At 44.6% G+C, this 20,385-nt stretch overlaps 1 protein-coding gene across 1 annotated transcript; it reads right to left on the bottom strand.

The window, feature by feature from the left end:
* Nucleotides 1-322: 322 nt before the first annotated feature.
* Nucleotides 323-20,085, bottom strand: LOC132578395 (Golgi-associated RAB2 interactor protein 5B-like). Its single transcript, XM_060248410.1, has 8 exons — nt 20,001-20,085; nt 16,863-16,976; nt 15,003-15,160; nt 11,939-12,108; nt 10,144-10,441; nt 7,441-7,655; nt 1,667-1,752; nt 323-408 (listed from the first exon to the last, which is right to left on the bottom strand). Exons 2-8 carry the CDS (start codon nt 16,972-16,974, stop codon nt 323-325), a joined length of 1,125 nt encoding a protein of 374 aa, XP_060104393.1. The 5' UTR covers nt 16,975-16,976; nt 20,001-20,085.
* Nucleotides 20,086-20,385: the final 300 nt, after the last annotated feature.

Consider the following 20,385-nt stretch of genomic DNA (forward strand, 5'->3'; position numbering starts at 1 on the left):
TTTAGTCTGGAGATGACCTGTAATTCTGGGGGATCCCAGGTCCCACCGGGAGTCCAGCATCTCTAACAGGAATGTCACACTGCAGAGTTTGCCTTTTAAAACTACTGTTTCCTCCAGTGAAACTGCTCTCTGTAAGCTGGAGATCAGTTGTAATTTTGGGAGGACTCCAGGACCCACCTGGAGGTTGGCATCTCTATTTCACAGCTGCCCCTCCCCTCTATTTGTGCAGAACTTAATCCAAGCAAAGGCCTTCCTTCATGCAGCTTTGGCTCCCCTTTTTTGCCTCTACCAGGATCAGTCCTAGATCCTTCCTCATCCGTGGTCAGCTTTTGCCTCCTCCTCCTATATCGGCGTGATCAGAGACAATGGAAAAGATGGTGACGATATTAACGCTGCTGCTTCCTTTGTCTGGAAACCAAACACAAACACAGACATGTGAGAGAGAATGGATAGACACAAAGAGCTAACATAGGACTTGTTCCTTGGTGGCCGTAGCCAGCAGTGACAGCAGTGTTGTTGTTTTTAAATAATGCCCTTTAATGTACTTTCCCCTCCTCATTCCAAACTCAGAGCAGCCAAGAAGAAGACTGCAGATTTATACCCCATCCTTCTCTCTGAATCAGAGACTCAGAGCAGCTTACAATCTCCTATATCTTCTCCCCCCACAACAGACACCCTGTGAGGTGTGGGGCTGAGAGGGCTCTCAGAGCAGCTGCCCTTTCAAGGGCAACTCCTATGATAGCTATGGCTAATCCAAGGCCATTCCAGCAGCTGTAAGTGACGGAGTGGGGAATCAAACCTGGTTCTCCCAGATAAGTCTGCACACTTAACCACTACACCAAACTGGCCAAGCAACACTTGGGCTCAGTCTGCATTTACATGGTGCAAGGTGAACAAGCCAGTCAGATCCCACTGACCTGCGGTGGGGAGTGTATGCATTGGAGATGCTTTGCCCAGGCTTCTGTGAGATGAGCAGGAGAGCCAGTTTGGTGTAGTGGTTAAGTGTGCGGACTCTTATCTGGGAGAGCCAGGTTTGATTCCCCATCCTCCACGTGCAGCTGCTAGCATGGCCTTGGGTCAGCCATAGCTCTGGCAGAGGTTGTCCTTGAAAGGGCAGCTGCTGTGAGAGCCCTCTCCAGCCCCACCCACCTCACAGGGTGTCTGTTGTGGGGGAGGAAGGTAAAGGAGATTGTGAGCCGCTCTGAGACTCTTCGGAGTGGAGGGCGGGATATAAATCCAATATCTTCTTCTTCTTCTTCTTCTTCTTCTTCTTCTTCTTCTTCTTCTTCTTCTTCTTCTTCTTCTTCTTCTTCTTCTTCTTCTTCTTCTTCTTCTTCTTCTTCTTCTTCTTCTTCTTCTGTGAGCTGGGGTCCAGGGAGGGCTCAGGCCACCTTGCAGCTACACTGCCAACTGCAAATGTGGAGGTCCCCTCTTGCTTGGGGCTGGGCTGACCCTGGCAGGGGTGGCCCCCATGGGAAGCACAGCAGAGGGCCCTGACACTGATTCTCAAGCCCCATGTTGGACTTATGCTCAGGGTACCAGAATCGCTAAGACCAGCCCTGCACTTGACTGACCCAAAACAGCAGTTCTTACGTCCTTATGAAACTTAGAGCCATTTGGTACAAAGGGAAGAAAATGTGCAACTGGGTAATGTTTTTCTGCTTACCTGGAAGCTGTCTTGGTGGCAGGGAACCTCTGCTAAGAGTTAAGTCTGAGTCGTCTGAAAATATATTAGAAAATGTGCTGTCTTTCCTGGGGAGAGAAATGCTCAGATTAGCAGTTGTGTAACCCCTTGAGGGCCAAACTCAAGGAAATACTTTGGAACAAGCTAGCTTATACACTCAAAGAGGGTAGCAGTTGTTGATTTTGTCAAGTGGTCTAGTTAAAAATATCACAGAGCAATCGGTGGTCCTAGATGATCATGCTGCTGAGAGAACTTCTGCAAACCAAAATCAGGAATAGACTGGTTTTATTAAATACTTAGACATAAAAAATAAAGTGGCTTCAGGACAGTATAGCCTTGAGGCAGACAGGCTCAAGGATACTGTCCTAAGAATGCTTTCCTGGGAGTAAGCCCCATTGAATAAAATAGGACTTAACTTTAAGTAGACTCCCTTAGGATTGTTCTCTAAGCCTCTTCTAATGCAAACGTGTATCTTGACAAAAACCAGGGGGGTTTTTTGTAGCAGGAACTCCTTTACGTATTAGGCCACACACCCCAGATGTAGCCAATCCTCCTGGAATTTACAGTAGACTCTATAATAAGAGCCCTGTAAGCTCTTGGAGGATTCACTACATCAAGGGTGTATGGCCTAATACGCAAAGAAGTTCCTGCTACAAAAAAAGCCCTGAGAAAACCTAACTGAAACCATTTGTATCCGATCCTTTCTCACAGGAAACTTAGGCCAAGGTGGGTAGCTGCGTTAGTCTGCCTGCGGCAGTGGAAAAGACTTCAGTAGCACCTTAAACACTAACAATGTTTGTGGTAGGGTATGCGCTTCTGTGAGTCATCGCTCACTTCTTCAGATACTCTTTTCTATTGTTACGATAAAGTTAGAGTGACATGCACAGGACTATCTGCATATGCCTTGGTAACATCCAGATTAGACTACTGTTAACACACTGTGTAGGGTTGCCGTTGAAGACTGTTCAGAAACTTCAGCTGGTCCAAAAGTTGGAAGAAAGATTATTAACTGTTGCAAGTTATATCTGGCATGTTACATTACATTGGTGGATGGCGGTTGGTATCCAAGCTAAATTCAAGGCGCTGCATCTGGCCTTTGAAAATCCCAAATGTTTGAGTCCAGGATGCCTTAGAGTGTATTTTCAGGGCAATCCTTAGGACACTTTCCTGGGAGTAAGCCCCATTATATAGACTGTAGTAGAATTCAGAGTAGACCTGCTTAGGATTGCTGTCTTTGTCCCTCTATGCATTGTGCTCTGAGTTCTTGCCTGGGGAGAAATTGATGCCCACTAGGACCAGGGCCTTTTCTGTGGTGGCACCACAGTTATGGAATTGTCTGTTTTTACTATGCCATTGGGTTATGTTGGTGGCTTTTATAATTTATCATAGTTAGTGTTTGATATTGGATTTTTGCATTTGAAGACTTAGGGAATGTCAGTTAGTACAAAATGCAGGAGCAAGATTACTAATCCTAGACCGATTTTGCATTCAGTTTACCCTGCTGTCACTTGCTAAAAACCAGTTTCCGTTTGCCCAGTGAAAACTGCAATGTTTGCTGTAGCTCTGGAGCAGATAGCGGGAAATCCGAAGGATGCTGCGCGGAGAAGAGGAATGTGACAGCAGGGTAAGCTGAGTGCGAAATCGGTCCTACTGACATAGCTGCAAGAAGTCATCTCACTAGTTCCTGAATGCTCTACCAATTCATTTCCAGGCACCATTCAAAATACTGGAGCTCACTTTTAAAACCCCAAATAGATTGAAACCAGTTATAGTCTAGTCCTAAGCACAGTTACATCCTCCTAAGTGGAATAATTTCAGTAGACTTAGAAGGGTGCTGAGGACTGCTCCCCCTTCCCCATGAACCTGCAAAGCACTAAGATCAGTACACAAGACCTGTGGAATATGCCCCTTTACTCATGCAAGGTGGGTTGACCATTAAGGATGGGGCCTTTCTCTGTGGCTCTCCTCATTTGCAAACTCCCTCCCTGCCACTTAAGTTTCAGGTGCCTGGTAAAACCATTTATTCTCCTGGCCTTTTATGGGTTAGTTTTCAGGTGGTTAGTTTTGCTTCCTTTAATTACATGGGTGGCATTGCTACTAAGTTAATTTATTACGTTTTTCATATTCTGCTATTTTTAACACTGCCAAACTAAATTGGTTTAAATCTTAACAGCTGCTGCAGTTAAAATGTTTGAATGGTGTTATTCTTGCTAGCCTTATTGATTTAGTGGTTTGGTGGGAGCATTGCTGTATTTGTATTCTGCAGGTCCCCTGAGGAAGCTGAACACCAACGCTTAGTGGTTATTAATCTTTTGGAATAAAATTCCCTGCCCACTGCATCGTTTTTTCTTTGTTTCTTTTAGTTCTTGGTGCACTGCCTTAAGAACATTAGGATAGTTATGAGGCAGTATGAAAAGGACTGAAAGAAAAAAGAGAGAGGAAAGGAATCCGAATTTCCCTTCTAGCATCTGCCAGGATGCCCTGCTCACATGTGGTGAGTGGCATCTCCCCAAGAGTTCTTTCAAAGTGGGGGTAAAGCTTATTGGAGCTCATTCAACCAATGTTTGGAGAAGAGGCTGATGACATCTCAGACTCTACTTTGTCCTAACCCCTTGTAGCCTCCAAGTCAGCTTGATATATGTATTTTTGCACCAGTGTCACAATGGGACACTAATCTAAACCCAGTAACATTGATTAGCTTAGACTGGAGCAACTTTGACCAGAATTGCACTGCCAATCTGCAGCTTGTTTGCTTATTTAAGATTTCCATGCTTATAAATAGCACCACAGCACCATACAAAGCCAGTAGAAACATAGCACCATACAAAGCCAGCAGAATGAAAAACAGAAGCATTAATAATGACAAAGTATTAACTCATTACCAACTTAATGAAACAACCACCAAATTTCACAAATCTGCAGACCACCAAAGGCTAACTTGAACAGAACAGACTTGAATATATGAAGCTGCTTCACACCAAGTCAAACCATTGCTCTATCTAGTTCAGAACTCTATGCTGTAACTGGCAATGGCTCTCCTAGGCCTCAAGAACAAAGCCTTTCCCAACAACTAGGACTTTCTGCATGGAAAACATGTCCTTTGAGTCATCAATCTAGACTTTACTTGGTGCCTAAAAGATGACAAGAATGATGCCAGGCAAATAGTTCTTGGGGAGAGGGGTTTGCATAAGTAGAGCATAACTCATCTAACTTACAAAAGTGGAGGGACCTGGAGCAATAGCTCTTAGGATGATCTTGACATACGGACAATATTCTTGTAGGAAGTGCTGGTCCTTCTGGTGGCCACAGACCATTCAGAACTTTGGAAGCTCAATACCAAGCATAGTGAGTTGTGCAAATAAAGCTTAACGGATATAATATAGCCCCATGGTACAGAGTGGCAAGCTGCAGTACTGCAGTTCAAGCTCTGCTCATGACCTGAGTTTGATCCCAGCAGAAGCTGGGTTCAGGTAGCCGGCTCAAGGTTGACTCATCCTTCCAAGGTTGGTAAAATGAGTACCCAGCTTGGTGGGGGTAAAGTGTAGATGACTGGGGAAGGCAATGGCAAACCACCCTGTAAAAAGTCTGCTGTGAAAACTTGGTGATGCGATGTCACCACAGAGTCGGAAAGGACTGGTGCTTGCACAGGGGACTACCCTTACCTGATATAACAAAGTATTAACTCATTACCAACTTAATGAAACAACCACCACATTTCACAAATCTGCAGACCACCAAAAGCTAAGTTGCACAGAACAGACTTGAATATATGAAGCTACTTCACACCAAGTCAAACCATTGCTATGTATGGCTCTGCTCAGCTATGTATGGCTTTGCTCACTGTGCTGGATTCCTTGTCTGATTAAGTGTGCTTAAGAGCACACGAAAGTTTACATTCTAAATAAAAATTGGTTGGTCTTAAAGGCGAACTTGACTCCTGCTTTGTTTCAGTACCTAGGACAGTTTCCTCAAGTTGCATTGCAGAAAGATGCAAAAGCAGCTTTATGCTGCTGCTTTCACCGCTGCTTTGTAAAGCAAACAGAATGGTTGTCTAGATTCAGCATTGACTTCAATGCATCTTATGTTTTAATTACCCTTCCTCTCATTCCATCCATTCTCAGTCAACCCTTTCTCATCATTCTCAGGCAACGCTTGTCAATGGAGCAGTGGGAGGGAACATTTAGGAGTTTGCATCAATTGCCAAGGCCAACCTTCTGTTCTAAAAACTGACCAAGTTATTAGTGCAGCAGATGTTGAAAACTAATGAATATTTTCCCTTTCCATATTCTAAAGCTTTGAAACTATGCTTGCAGAAACTATGATAGGGAAGCAGACAGACACTAATCAATTAGTAACTTGCCAGTGTCCCTTTCTGGCCACAATAAGAGTGGAGGAGCATGGAGGTGTCAGTAGACAGAGGCAGCCTGGAAATGAGCTAAGACCAAGACTGCTAAAAAAAATCAGGGGAGCTGTTCATAAAAGAACTGGGACTACAGAGCCCAGCTGTTTAGATATTACATCAACAGCTTCCAGGTAGCAACTGATTACTGAGGGATTTTATAGTAGTCTTGACAGTCCATCCTTCATGCTGCATCAATGGATGCATCATATCAGGACCAAATGGACCATATCAGCATCTCATCCACCAGGGACAGTAGGAATGGTGTTGTGGCTCAGTGGTAGAGTATCTGCTTGGCATATAGAAGGTCTCAGGTTCAACCCCCAGCATCTCCACTTTAAAAGGATGAAGTGATATGAAAGATCCTGAGAGCCTCTGCCAGTCAGAGTACACAGTACTGACTTTGATAGACCAATGGCGTGACTCAGTGTAAGCCAGGGGTTTTCAACCTTTTCGAACCTGAGGGCACTTTTGGAATTCTGACCAAATGGCTGCTACAGGAGACAGATCCAATCACAGAGAGGAAGCCTAAGTTCAGGGAAGAAGAGGGATAATTTTTAGACTGTGGTGGCAGTTGCCACTGAAACCATGTTAATCTACTCTGCCCAGCTAACTGAATCTTCAGCTGCTAGTCAGAAGCTCTGCTGGGCAAATGCCCCGCCTGACCTCACCCACAAAATGGTTAATGGCTTTTTTTGTAGCAGGAACTCCTTTGCATATTTGTCCACACCCCTCTGTTGTAGCCAATCATCCTGGAGCTTACAGTAGGTTCTATACTAAGAGTCCTGTAAGCTCTTGGAGGATTGGCTACATCAGGGGTGTGTGGCCAGATCTGCAAAAGAGTTCCTGCTACAAAAAAAAGCCCTGAATGGGTTTCAGGAAAGGTGTTGGAGGGTACCATGGCAGCCATGAGCACCCTGTTGCGGAGCCCTTGTATAAGACACATGCATGTGTTCAGCATTGTCACTGAATAAGCCAACTGTCTCTGGCCATTTTAATATATATCTGAACCTTTTGCTTGGTAGTACAGGACAGATGACCAAAGTACCCCAGGATGAAAGAGTGTACCCTGGATTATTGGTGTTTCATTTCTCTGTACCACCATGCCAAGTGATAAGAAGCTGCTCCTTAGCTTCCCTGGATTTCTAAACAGGTGCCAACTTGTGTTAAGATTCTCACCACTTGGCAGGATTTGTCAAAAGATCAATTTGCTGGATGGTGATATCCATACTGTGATAAGTCACCATTTGGTGGATGGTAATCTGTGTGCATGCTGTGATTAAAGCTGAAGCCCTTTTGTCCTGCCCTCAATGTGGCATGTCTTCTGGAGACAAAAATGCCCCCCCCCCGGACTTACATGGATATTGCAGGTTGACTTGTATTGTAGCTTTCAAAGCTCTCCAGATCAGAGTACAGGCTCCGCCGACTACTGGTCAGCAGCCTAGATCTCATGCGAATTATATAATCCTCTGATTTTGTGTAATTTTCTCCCACGATGGTTTCCTGGCTCTGAAGCTTTGATTTGGTTGCCTTCCTCTCTAAAGACTCCATCTCGTCTTCCCAGTCTTCATCCTATAAGAAATAACCAATGTAATTCATTTACTTATATCTCAACATCAATAAGCATGTCAGAGTAAAAGGAGGGTTGCTGCCCTGAGGAGCTTCCAAAGCTAAAGTTTGACATAAGGAGATAGCAAGAGAAGGAGGAAGGAGGGCAGCAGTGGCGATAAATGAGAGGATATTCCACTTAGGCTTTGTTTTTGCATGGTGGTGGGTGGTTGACCCTACAGAAAAGGAGGAACTCTAAGGAAGTGAGGGAGGAAGAATTCTGGGTGGCAGCTCCAGACAAAAGAGGTAGCAAGAGGGACTTTTGAATGAGTGGTGGAACTGGAAGAGCAGGATGAGATGTAGTTGACCATGAGGAGCTATATCTCACTGCCACAGGAGGTGGTGGCAGCTACATGCAGAGATGGCTTAGACAGATTCAAGTGGGGATTGGATAAACATATGTTGCAGAGGTCCATCAGTAGCTATTAGCCACAGGGCATAGATGGAACTCTATGTCTGGGGCAGTGATGCTCTGTATTCATGGTGCTTGGGGGGGCAACAGTGGGAGGGCTTCTAGTGTCCTGGCCCCACTGATGGACCTCCTGATGGCACCTGTATTTTTTGGCCACTGTGTGACACATAGTGTTGGACTGGAGGGGCCATTGGCCTGATCCTACATGGCTTTTCTTATGGTCTTATGTCCTTATGAGGGTAGAGAGATAAGGGGAGGTAAGGCTTTGAAGGCAAGGAGTTTGTGCTGGAGTCTGGAACATATAAGAAGTCAAAGAGGGCATCATATGATCAGGTGAATGACTGCATCAGAGTTCTGGATAAAGGTGAAGGGGAGGAAAAGGAGAAGGTACCAGGCAACAGTGAAGGCTAGCAGTGACCAGTGCATGAGACAGGGAGTTTCCTTTAAGGGGTCATAAAAGGAAAAGCAATATCAATTCATAACAGACAGTATACAGGAGCCAAAGTACAGAGAAGAGGCCACAGAGGAAGCTACGGCTTCGTACAGGCTGGATTGTGTCAATTTCAGTGGATATAGAGAGTGTATGAAGGCTGTAGAAAAGGATGAGAATTCAGCCTCAGACATTAGGAATCTGAGATGGGGGAGGCATCTAAACAGAAATATCAGCCAGGCAATCGAAGATGGAAAAGCCATTGAGAGAGACAGCGTTTTGGGGTGGTGGAGTAGCAATTCCAGAAGGGGTGAGGTTTGGAGAGAGAGAGAGAGAGAGAGAAAGAAAGGGGTGCCACAATATGAGAAACAAAATGTATAAAAAGGAGAAGACTCAAGCAGAGAGAGGGCCATCATACGCAGCTACTAAGAAACACCAACTGATCACAAATGGACACTAAATACCCTTTAGTATATTAATGGCATGAGTCTAGCTCCTCCTCTTAGTTCAGGTCCCAGGAGATGATAGCAAGACAGGCAGAATACTGTGGGACAAAAGTAGCAAGCAAGAAAAGGAAGGGGAAAGGTTAGAAGTAAGCAAGACAGAATGAACTGGATTCTTTGAATGGGAGCCAAGCACATGTTGCAGTAAATGCTGGGGTTTTCAGGGGCCTAGAGGGTACTAAACTCAACTGCACTAACTGACCAAGCACAAGAGGGGGAATTCTGGGAAGATGGCTGCCAGTGTGCAAGATCCAGACTGAGCGTTTCTCTTTCTTTCCTGACTAGGGTTGCCAGGCCCATCCTGGCAACCAGCAGGAACACCAGGGGCTCAGTGACATGAGGGCTGTCAGCAACAGCATGACGTCAGTTCATGAAAAATCCAGAAGGGATATCATATCTCTGTAGCAATCGCTGGAAACTCTATGGTGGAAGAGTTTACAGCAATTCCTAGAGAGGTATGATGTCATTCGCAGGTCCCCCCCCCCCGCAAGTGACATCATGATGTCATCAACAGTGGTTTTTAAAATATTTTTTCTCTTCCAACAGCTACTTGGAGTGCCAGCAGGCAATGCCCACTGAGGGTTAGGAGATATGGCAACCCTTCTACTGCAGCTTGAATTTATACCCTAAAAGCAGAGGTGTAAAATTTCCAGTAATTTTGAAACCATGGAAAAATAGGGCTTTTTACTTTTGTTTTCCAAAAATGGAAATTGGGTGAAACTTGAAATATATTAAATTATTCCTTTTTTAATTAATATATTAACTTATTCCTTATTGAATCAATATATTTTGCTCCTGCAATGTCATAAAATCTATCCTTCATTGCTTAGTTTACATATAAAATTGTATTAATTAGTTATCAAATTTTAAAGTCTAACTGCCTTAGTTTTTATAAGCAAAAGTATAGATTCGCTCCATACTAAAGTGAGAGAGATGCATATTGTTGTACCTTGAGCTATCTTAGCCCATTTCACTTATTCAGGAAGGAAAAAAACCCTGATAGTTCAGTTTTCAATGCTCTCCCAAATTTTTCAATTTTCCCATTGGAAATATTTTTAAAAGTTCTGTGGAAAAAAGTTTTCCCAGATTTTTGGTCTGGGCTCTCACCTCTGTATCTGAAAAGTCATCATGATCTAGTTCTGTTTCTATGGCTATTTCACTTGGGACAACTTGAACACTAAGGGTCTCTCTTGTTGTGTGAGATTTGGTGTAGGGCCGCAAATAGCTGCGTGGCGGATGATGGAGGAGGCGGATGAGTGACAGCCAGCAGTCAAACAAGGCCTTTACATCCTCAGTGGAGGAATACAGCTGAAGGTAATAAGAACGTCTGTTGATCAGCTTGATCTTGATGAGTTGCTTCTCAGAGTCATGGATGGAGATCCGCACAAACTTCAAAGGGATGAGCCTGTTGTGAAAGCCAAGAGGATGAAAATGCAGAGCACCTGGGGGCAACCAAACGAGGTCCAATGTATCTAACAGACTGGCTCCTCCTTCTCTTCCACCATGTTCCATCCAGTAGAGTAACTGAAGTTCAAATGGTAGGAGGTGTCCAGCTGGACGTGGGGAAGTGTGCTCAGGGCCTGTTTCTGTGCACAAGCAAGACAAGGCAGCTGCTTGGGACATCATGACAATCAGGGCTTTTTTTGTAGAAAAAGTCCACCAGGAACTTATTTGCATACACCTCCAGATAGTACCATTGTTTCATACAGGGCTTTTTTTGTAGAAAAAGCCCAGCAGGAAATCATTTGCATATTAGACCACAGCCCTTGACACCAAGCCAGCCGGAACTGCATTCCTGTGCACTCCTGCTGGGAAAAAAAAGCCCTGATGACAACAGGCATAAGCCCAGCTATATTTCTCATTGTTGGTCCTTTCCCCCTCCACTGGAGACTAGCTATAGAGTCAGATGGGAGGACTGATAGCAGATAACTCCCAACCCTAAATCCTCTACCTTTTGTGATTTCAGGAGCAGAAGAAAAAAAATAGTAGCATCATTGGTGATGTTCTAGGAATTTCCTCAGTTTCTGTAGTGAAGACATAGACTAGAACATCACCCAGATGTGTTGTCACATTCTCCAAATCTCCACCTAAAATGGACGTTGCATCCTCCATGACACTTTTGGAATTCCCCTGTCTTTATTGTCTTTACTATAAAGATTAGGGAAATTCCTAGAACAGCACAGAAGATGCAACATCACATCCACTGAAACTCCACCCTCCCCAGGCACTGCCCTAAAAAACCTCCTGGCATTTGCTGGTGAAGGGCTGACCAACCTTATTTCCATAAAAGCTACTGCCAGTTCCCAAGCTATTGCACACTATATATCCAGAATGAAAATGTCACAGGTACATCAACTACTATTGTTGTATAAGGAAGGAGCACTATTAAAATACTCATTAAAATGCATGCTGCCTTGGGAGTTATGATCCCTTCCAATGAACAAATAAATATTATAAATCCAGGGTTGGATTCTAGGACTCTCTCCCACCAAGTCTTCTTCCAGCAGAAAAGACTTCCTTCAACAAAGAAGGACTTTTTCCCTATCAGAAGAATTCTTTCTGCATCGGAAAAAGCCCTTGTTCATGGGAGGAAGTCCTTCTTAAGAGAGAAGACCAAAGAGAGTCATAAGATCCACTTTACCAGGACAGAATCATATAATCCAGGTCCTAATGTTAAGGACATTAAAAAAAGAAAGAAAAATATATATCAGAGAACCAGCGGTTATTTTTCACAAACCTGTGTTGGGCCGATCAGGAACTATTTAATCGGGTGGTGGAGCAAAATTATATCTTGGTAGGCATTACAACTTTACATCTTGCATTTGCTTATTTCTTAAAGCATCTTCAGTGCAGAGGACTGCACAGCAATTGTTTTGTACAATTCTATGACACCTACACTCACCTCGTGAGCATCAACTCTTCTCTGTGTTGTCCTGAAGAGACCCGGCCAACACCTGGACGAGCAATGAACATTATATTGGGCAAGGGCAGTTTGGGGTTGGTGGTGGCAATACCCACAATGGCCTGGTTACAGTTGTTGTGGATGAATACTTGCTTGCCCTTCCGTGTGACCTTCAAGAAGAGAAAAGCAAGAGCTGAGAACAACTGATATTGCTTTGGCATGATGCTTTTGGTCACCCAGTTTAAGGATAAAGAAACACAAGATGGCTGTCTCTATCTTGCACATGAATCTGCCTAATTCTGAGTCAGACAGTTGATCTTTGACTGGCAGCAGCTCTCCAGGGTCTCATAGCAAAGTCTGTCACATCACTTATTGCCAAATTCTTTTTAGCAGGAGGTGAACCTTGGACATTTTACATGCAAAACAGATGTTCTACTACTGAGCCATAGCCCCATCCTGAGGTGACCTGGCCCTGTTATTGGAGAATATAAGAAGAATGGAGCCAAGTACCTGATCAATAACCATGGAGTGTCTGCAGAGTAGGAATGATATGCAGGTTCTGTATAGCTGGGATGTGTGATTCTGTACCAAACAGAGCAGGGGTGGGCAAAGGTAGCTCTCCAGATGTTTTTTGTCTACAACTCCCATCAGCCCAGCCATTGGCCATGCTGGCTGGGGCTGATGGGAGTTGTAGGCAAAAAACATATGGAGAGCTACCGTTGGTCACTCCTGAAATAGAGGTTTTGAGTTGTTTTTAAGGGCAGGCCCATGTAGAGTGTATTACAGTAGTCTAGGTAATCATAGCATGGATTCAAATGGCCAATTCAGCCCAATTAGGGTATGAGATAGGGTTGCCAAGTCCAACTCAGGAAATATCTGGGGACTTTGGAGGTGGAGCCAGGAGGAAGGTTGTGACAAGCACAACTGAACTCCAAAGGGAGTTCTGGCCATTACATATAAAGAGACCGTGCTCCTTTTAAATGCCTTCCTTCCATCAGAAATGGAGGATAGGGGCATCTTCTTTTGGGGCTCATAGAATTGGACCCCTGGTCCAATATTTTTGAAACTTGGGGGGTGTTTTGAGGACAGCCACCAGATGCTAAGCTGAAAATTTTGTGCCTCTGCCTAAAAAACAGTCCCTCCAGAGCCTTAGGTACCCACAGACCAATTCTCCATTATTTCTTATAGATACTGGTTTCCGTAGGGAATAACGGAGTGCCCAGCAGACATTTCCCCCCCCCACTTTCTGATAACCCTAATGTTGGAGGAGGACCAAATTGGGGGATCCCCTGTCCCCAACTGAAGATTGGCAACCCTCCTATAAGACCATCTTTCGAGCTAAGTGGAGTTGGCAGAATGCCTTTTATTGCAGCTGCATCAGCTTTGCTTCTCCAGCAATAAAGGTGGACCTAGAATCACCCCAAGGCTCTTAACTGAGTCCATGAGAGACAACTGGACAGCATAAAAACTGCCCTTCAAGGCCTTGGCCTTCCTACTCAACATTACCTCAGCCTTGTCAGGATCCAGTTTCAGCTCCTTAATCCATTAAACTAATGGCTAAAAGATGGCTAGCTAATGGATAAAGAAATGTAGACTTTGGTGTTTCAGCTTCTTAATCTTAACCATGCAACTAATGGCTAAAAGAGGGCTAGCTAATGGATAAAGAAATGTAGTGCTGAGCATTATTAGCATATTAATAGCACCCAATTTTAAAACTATGAATGATTTCTCCCAAGGCTTTTATGAAGAGATTGCATGGGGGACTAAACTTGAACCTTGTGGAACACCACAAGGCAAATCTCATACTGTAGAAAACATGTCTCCTACACTGATAGATAGACAGACAGATACTGGTTATGTGACTGTCAGCCCATTTTAACTCTCTTGTCTTGTCAGAAATGAGAAGAATTAGGCTATACTTCTACTTTGGTTCCAAAATTCAGAGAAGCAGAGGATCAGAAAGATTCTTGCTGGTTACTCCTTTGGCAGCAGGATGGTACCTGCGACTGGCTAATATACACATTTTGATATGTAACCACTTGGCAAAATGTCAGCTGACTAGTCTACACAAACAACCAGATGTGATGGTAGAACAGTTCTTGTCTTGTATCACTTCACACTACAGGGTGCGTGTGTGGGGGGGCTGTTTGGATACTTCCCTGCTCAAAAACAAACAAACAAAAACTCCAGAAACAGAAAGCCAGCTTGTTTGGAAGAAGTTTAGGCTAGGTTGACATTTTTTGTATTTAAGGAGTTTTTAATATCATGAAATCTCCTAACTACAATCTGAAAAGACAGCATAGAGGAGCAACTTATATCTGTTTATACAGAATACCCATCAGGAATGTCCTGCCAGGAATGTTTTTTTTTAAAGATGTAAGATATAGATTTATTACTATATGTTACCAATAAAATTGTTTTAACCTCAAAAAAAAAAAAAAAGGGGAATGTCCTGCCAGTGAATAGGGTTCCCAGATCCCCCCTGGCCACCTGTGGGAAGTAGGGGGCATAAGGTTGTCAGATCCAGGTTAAGAAACTCCTAAAGATTTGAAAGTAGAGCCTGGGGAGGACAGGGACCTCAGTGGGGCACAATGCCACAGAATCCACCCTCCAAAATATCCATTTTCTCCAGGGGAGCTCATCTCTGTAGTCTGGAGATGAGCTGTGATAATGGGAGATCCCAGATCTCACCTGGAGACTGATCCTTACAGAAGAAGACCATGGATTTATACCCTGCACACCTCTCTGAATCAGAATCTCAGAGCGGCTTACAATCTCCTTTATCATCTTCCCCAACAACAGACACCCTGTGAGGTGGGTGTGGCTGAGAGAGCTCTCACAGAAGCTGCCCCTTCAAGGACAACTCTGCGAGAACTATGGCTGACCCCAGGCCATTCCAGCAGCTGCAAGTGGAGGAGTGGGGAATTAAACCCAATTCTCCCAGATAAGAGTCCACACACTTAACCGCTACACCAAACTGGCTTTCAAGGATAAAAACTCAGACCATCTTGGTTCTAGAGTACATAATGTATTTTCAAGATAGCCTCTCCTCTTTTTCACTTACCTGGATAAAACTGCTCTCAAACATTGCAATAGACTGAAACAAGGGGTATTCCCCATTTCCAAGATACTGTTGCAGAGTTCTTTGGATTGGATGTTGGGCTACAGAAGTGAAATCACAGACTGGATGAGAGGCATGAGAAGACCTCCCCAGTGAGCCACCTGCAAGCAAAATGGCACAGACTAAGGCTGATTCCGCATTTGGCGTTTGCCCTCCTTTCGCTCCGGGGTTGTTCCATGTGGGCCAGATTTCCTGATTCCGCATTAGAGGATTTCCCCCGGATTCAGTTCCCAATCTGTTCCATGTTTTCTGATTCCGCATTACCGCTGCTCCCGGAGTTCCCCCTCCCTCATACGTTTCCCTTTTTTTTTTTACACGCATGCGTGTTTGCGTTACAACGTAACATCTTTGTTTGCATTACAACATAATGCCAGAGGCATAATACTGGCAAAGTCACGTGTTTTCCTTTCGCCCTGCCTGAGTCGGCGATCCACCATTTTTATCCACACACGCTGAATGTTAAGCACACAGTTTTCCGTTAAAACCTATAACAAATTACAAACAGATGCGTGAAAATGGGGGGGGGGAGAAATATGCAGAGGGGTTAAGGGAGAAAGTTTCCCCAACCTATCAAAAATATAAAGCTGTAAACATAATCAAATTTCTGCTCCCGTTTGAGGCCATGGGGGGGGATCGATAAAAGTGGCAATCACGCATTTTAAAGTAGTTCGTGCAACATCGCTTTTTATTTAGTTGTGTTGCAACGATCTTATTTGGAAAAAAATATAGCAGTCAGGATTGATTTTTTTTCGGAGGGGGGAAGAACATAATCACAATGCAATGGCACATTATCAAATTCACGTGGAATATAGTAAAGAAGGGGGCAGGTGCAACTAAGTGATGCATTCAGAAAAAGAAAATAGCGTTACATCGTTATATTGTTTTCGCGTTGTAACGCGAAACGAGTTGTTTTTTTAAAAAAATTAATCCATTTCAGGAAAATATTGCATAATTTCCAAAGGGAGTAAAATTGCGGAAGTATGACGAAATAACTGGGCGGAATCATGGGCGTGGAGTTATGTGGGTGTGTTCTACTGATGCAAGAAGTTTGACAGCACACTGCCTCGAGTTCTGCACATAAGATTCTGAGCCTTGGAACCGCAGTAAAAAAAAGATCTGGTATTTTGCCGATCTCCTTAATCCAGGGCAGCACAGCTTCGGAGGCGGGTCAAACTGCCGCCTCGGGTCAAAATGTGCGGAAACCAACATCTGCCCCGGGGGAAACACAGTGTCGGAGCCAGAGCAAAGGCTAATGCGGAATCACCCTAAGACAGCCAGTGGCAAAAAACAAAAAAAAGGGAAAAGAGACTGTATCTATGGCAGCCAAACTGATTTTAGGCCATTGAATAGTCATGGCTTTCCACAGGAATTCTGGGAATTGTAATTGGGAGGGGTTGATGAGGGTTTTCTGGTAAAACTTTAGTCTCATAGATTGACATTTCTGATAATGCTTTAGACTAGAGGAAAGACAAAGCAGCCAAACTGGCTGAAGTTAGTAGTGTAGATGGTTCCAAAGAAAGCAACTTGTTCATATGTGGATCTGGGCACCCGCCCAACCTCTGTGTCTATCTGGTAATACCTATCATTTTGCCTTAAGGAACCTTTTATTTTTAAGGCTTTTATTTTTAATCTAGTATACACTATGTTCCTGACACTTTAATGGACAGTTATAGACTACTTGAATATATAAAGGTGCTTTTGGAATATGTGTCCTCAAGCCCTGTCTTCCCCAGGCTCCACCCCCAAAATATCCAGGTATTTCCCAACCCAGAGCTGCTACCCTACATGGACCATATACCATACCTGCAAATCGTCGGAGGAAGGCCCTTTTCACTGTATGAATATCTTCTCCTGTTCCAGGAACTGTTATACCTCTAGTGACAGTGTTCAGCTCATTGTAGCGCAACCCTCTCATGGCTGGGAAGGAAGAGAAAAATTACATCTATCTGAACCATAGCTCAAATCAAGCCTGATTAACTGAGGCCTACATTTGGAATACCTATAACCTTAGCTGCCTTAATCAATGACGCCTTAATTCAGGGGTGTCAAACTGATTTGTTATGAGGGCCGGATCTGACATAAATGAGACTTTGTTGGGCCAGGTTGGGCTAGGCCATGTTGGGCCAGGCCATGTGTAAGATTAGGTGGCAGAGAAATAAACTTTTTAAAGGACACAGACAAACACAACTAAAGATTTTTTTTTTAAAAAAACCCTTAAAATAAAACATGCTTAAAACATTAGCACTTGTTGGTCTTAAGGGTGCTTTCTTTGTATTTCTCCCTTGGGATCCAAGGAACTGGGCAAAGGAAACTCTGGCTCTTTCTCTCCCTCTCCATTGGACCAGGAGGAGGAGGAGCCTCAACCACTGGAGAAATTTGAGGTTTTGCCCTGTGTGATTGAGCAAGCTTCTGTGTGATTGAGATGCAGAAGGAAGCAAGAGAGAGGGGAAAGGAAGTAGACAAGAGCCAGTTGCTCGGCGGCCTGATAAGGAGCCCTCTGGGGGCCTGATTTGGCCCGCAGGCTGCATGTTTGACATGTGGTTTGCTTGTTTGTACTGCTTTTCATTCTTCAATCCTAGTGCTACTGATTTGTTATTGGAGGTCTTGGCTGTTTGATTGTACATATTTTTTATATTTTGTACTGCCTTGAATCTCAGCAGCAAAGGTGGCTATCAGTGAAGTAAATCAATCAATCAGTAATGTCAGAAGCCCTTGAGATGCTGTGGAATGCACTGTGTTTGGCAGACCAAGATTTGAATCCCTTCCCAATTGGTTGTCCTTGGCTGATTTTACTCTACTCTGGGTAATATCGCAGGTTTGTTATCAGGATAGGGCTGCAATTCTGAAGTCCCCATGGATCAGTACAGGGACTGATAATAATTAGTATTCGTCAGTGGTCTGCAGTCAGGGTGAGCACCGAAGTGGCCAAGTTTATGGATGGCATCAAGTTTATGCTGCGTAATAAAATGCATGCAGGTTGCAAGGAGCTCCATAAGGAATCCTTTATTATGGGTTATGAATAGGCTGCTATGGAACGGCATGGTAAACTCTGTGCCAGGCTAATCATTTAATGTGTTTTAGTTTAGAAAAAAAGTTTATGAGTGGGGCGAGACATTAACAAAATGATGTATGGAAGAGAGAAATTGGATTTTTTCCTCTCCCGTAAAGCTAGAACTGGGATTTATGTAGAGAAATTGATGTGTAATAAATTCAGGCCAGACAAAAATATATTTCTTTATGCAATGATGGGATTCATTGTCAGAAGATGAAGTGATATGACGATGGGCCACTAGCTTAGATCATTTGAAAGAGAAATAGAGAAATACATAGAGGATAAAATATCTTGGAAGCAATTAGCTGATAACCAAATCAAAGTTCCATACTCAGAGACAGTATAACTTTGAATACCAGTTGATCAGGGGACAAACAGAAGGTGAAGGTTTTTACCTTCAAGCCCTGCTTGTGGGAGTCTCAGAAGCCTGAACAGGAGGAAGAATCATGTACTGGGTGGATCTTTGGTTTGATCCTGCAGAACTGTTGCAGTTCTCTGTAGAAATAAAATTGGTGGCCCATGCCAATTGCTAAGACAAGAAAATGGAACCACCACTCAAACTGAGAGGTGGTCTTGTGTATGAGAGGGGATGCCACAGAAGAAGGGAAGAAAAAAGGGAGAAGAATGTGGGCCAGTGATTTAGGCCTAGCTCTTGTTGCCATGGAAGCCCAGTGATGTGGTAGCAACAGGGCCGGCCCTGCCACTAGGCAAACTAGGCAGCTGCCTAGGGTGCCGGGAGGTAGAGGGCGCTGAATTGGGCTCTCCCTCCCTCAGCAAACGCCTAGTTTGTCTCCTCCCTCCCTGGTCAATTTCATTGCTGGGGAATTGGCGCTCGAGTGCCACACTCAATTGAAACCATCTATAGTGCCCCCCCACCGAACACCTGATAAAGACTTAAACACTCACTCAAAGTCAGCGCTACGGGGGCCGGCAGAAAAGAGCATGCGCCGCCGCTCCCTCCTCCCACTTCCTTCCCATCCGGGAAGTGGGAGGCGGCGGTGGCACGTGGCCTTTCCTTCCTACTGCGGCAGGCCAGCCGGCTGGTCCCACAGCGCTGACTTTGAGTGAGTGTTTGAGTCTTTATCAGGTGTTTGGCCGGGGGGGGGGGCGCCTTAGATGGCTAACCGGGGAGTGTGGTGCTCAAATGCCAGTTTCCCCACACTGAAATTGACCATGGAGGGAAGGGAAGGAGGAGGAGGCGCGGCCACGGGGGCGGGGGGAGCCAGGGGGTGGGGAGGCGGGGCACAGTGGCCTCATGGAGGGGGAGTGCTGTGGAGGGGGGCCCCGGGAGTTTGCCTAGGGTGCCATTCACCCTCGGGCCGCCCCTGGGTAGCAGAGATGTGGCCAGGGGCTTGCTGGGAAACTGAATATATTGTTGTACAAATCTGCATGACACCTTTTGCAGACTGATGAGGAAAGTGGATAGCGAGCTGCACCTTTTCACTAAGAATGAAAAAGGCAAATTGCCTGATAGCTTGGCAAGTCAAAGGTAAGGGCTGGAGCTTTCGAGTCTTCCAAAACTAAGTGGCAGAGTCTTAAAAGGGCACTCCCACATGATGGTGCTGTTGTAGGAAGAGGTTTACCTTTCCCTCTGCCTCAAGGTTGCCAACTGGCCTGGAGAAAGATATTCTCTATTAAAATCAAACAAAACTCACTAGAGCAACTGTGACTAGCAGAGGCCAAGAAGTATTAAACTCCCCTTTGATGTTTGTTCCTCAGCGGCCAGTATTCAGAGGTACACTTCTTCTGAACCTGGAGGTCCATCATGGCTAATCAATAGAATTATTCCTCCATTCTGGGAACTTTGGCACTCTAACCAGAGAATGCTGGATTAGGTGGACACTTCCTCTGGTCCAACAGGGGTCTTTTAATATCTTTTGTACACTTACCAGGGAGATGTAAGGCAGGCCTTCCTTTGAATAAACATAGATGGGTTGATGCCTCTTCCACTTTGCAGTTGTAGACAAGGAAGATATAGTGAGGTGCCAGATGTTTGTAGGGCAACAGGTAGTCTGGGTTGTGTCAAGCAGTTGCCCCAAGGCAGATGGAGGAGGCTTCATTAACACCATTACCAGCATTGTGATGTCATTCACCTGCAGCTGAATCACACCTCTCTAGCCTGTGCCTGCTAAGGACTTATTATGATGTAAGCACTTCCCCCATGGTATGCAGGCTGATCTTTCAGAATTCAAACCCCCCTGAAAACAGGGCAACTGAGGCTATTACAGTTGCCAGGCTCCAGGTGGGGCCTGGAGGTCTCCCACTTTTACTACT

The sequence above is a fragment of the Heteronotia binoei genome, chromosome 1 (genome assembly GCF_032191835.1).
Source record: "Heteronotia binoei isolate CCM8104 ecotype False Entrance Well chromosome 1, APGP_CSIRO_Hbin_v1, whole genome shotgun sequence".
NCBI classification, from domain to species: domain Eukaryota; kingdom Metazoa; phylum Chordata; class Lepidosauria; order Squamata; family Gekkonidae; genus Heteronotia; species Heteronotia binoei.

Excerpts from the sequence above, each read along its gene's own strand:
- LOC132578395 (XM_060248410.1), bottom strand. The coding sequence starts at position 16,974 with ATGAGAGGGTTGCGCTACAATGAGCTGAACACTGTCACTAGAGGTATA. Across the intron at positions 15,161-16,862 it reads CTTCCTCCGACGATTTGCAG|GTGGCTCACTGGGGAGGTCT; the intron begins GTATGGTATATG and ends TTTTGCTTGCAG. Across the intron at positions 1,753-7,440 it reads AGTCAACCTGCAATATCCAT|GAAAGACAGCACATTTTCTA; the intron begins GTAAGTCCGGGG and ends TTCTCTCCCCAG.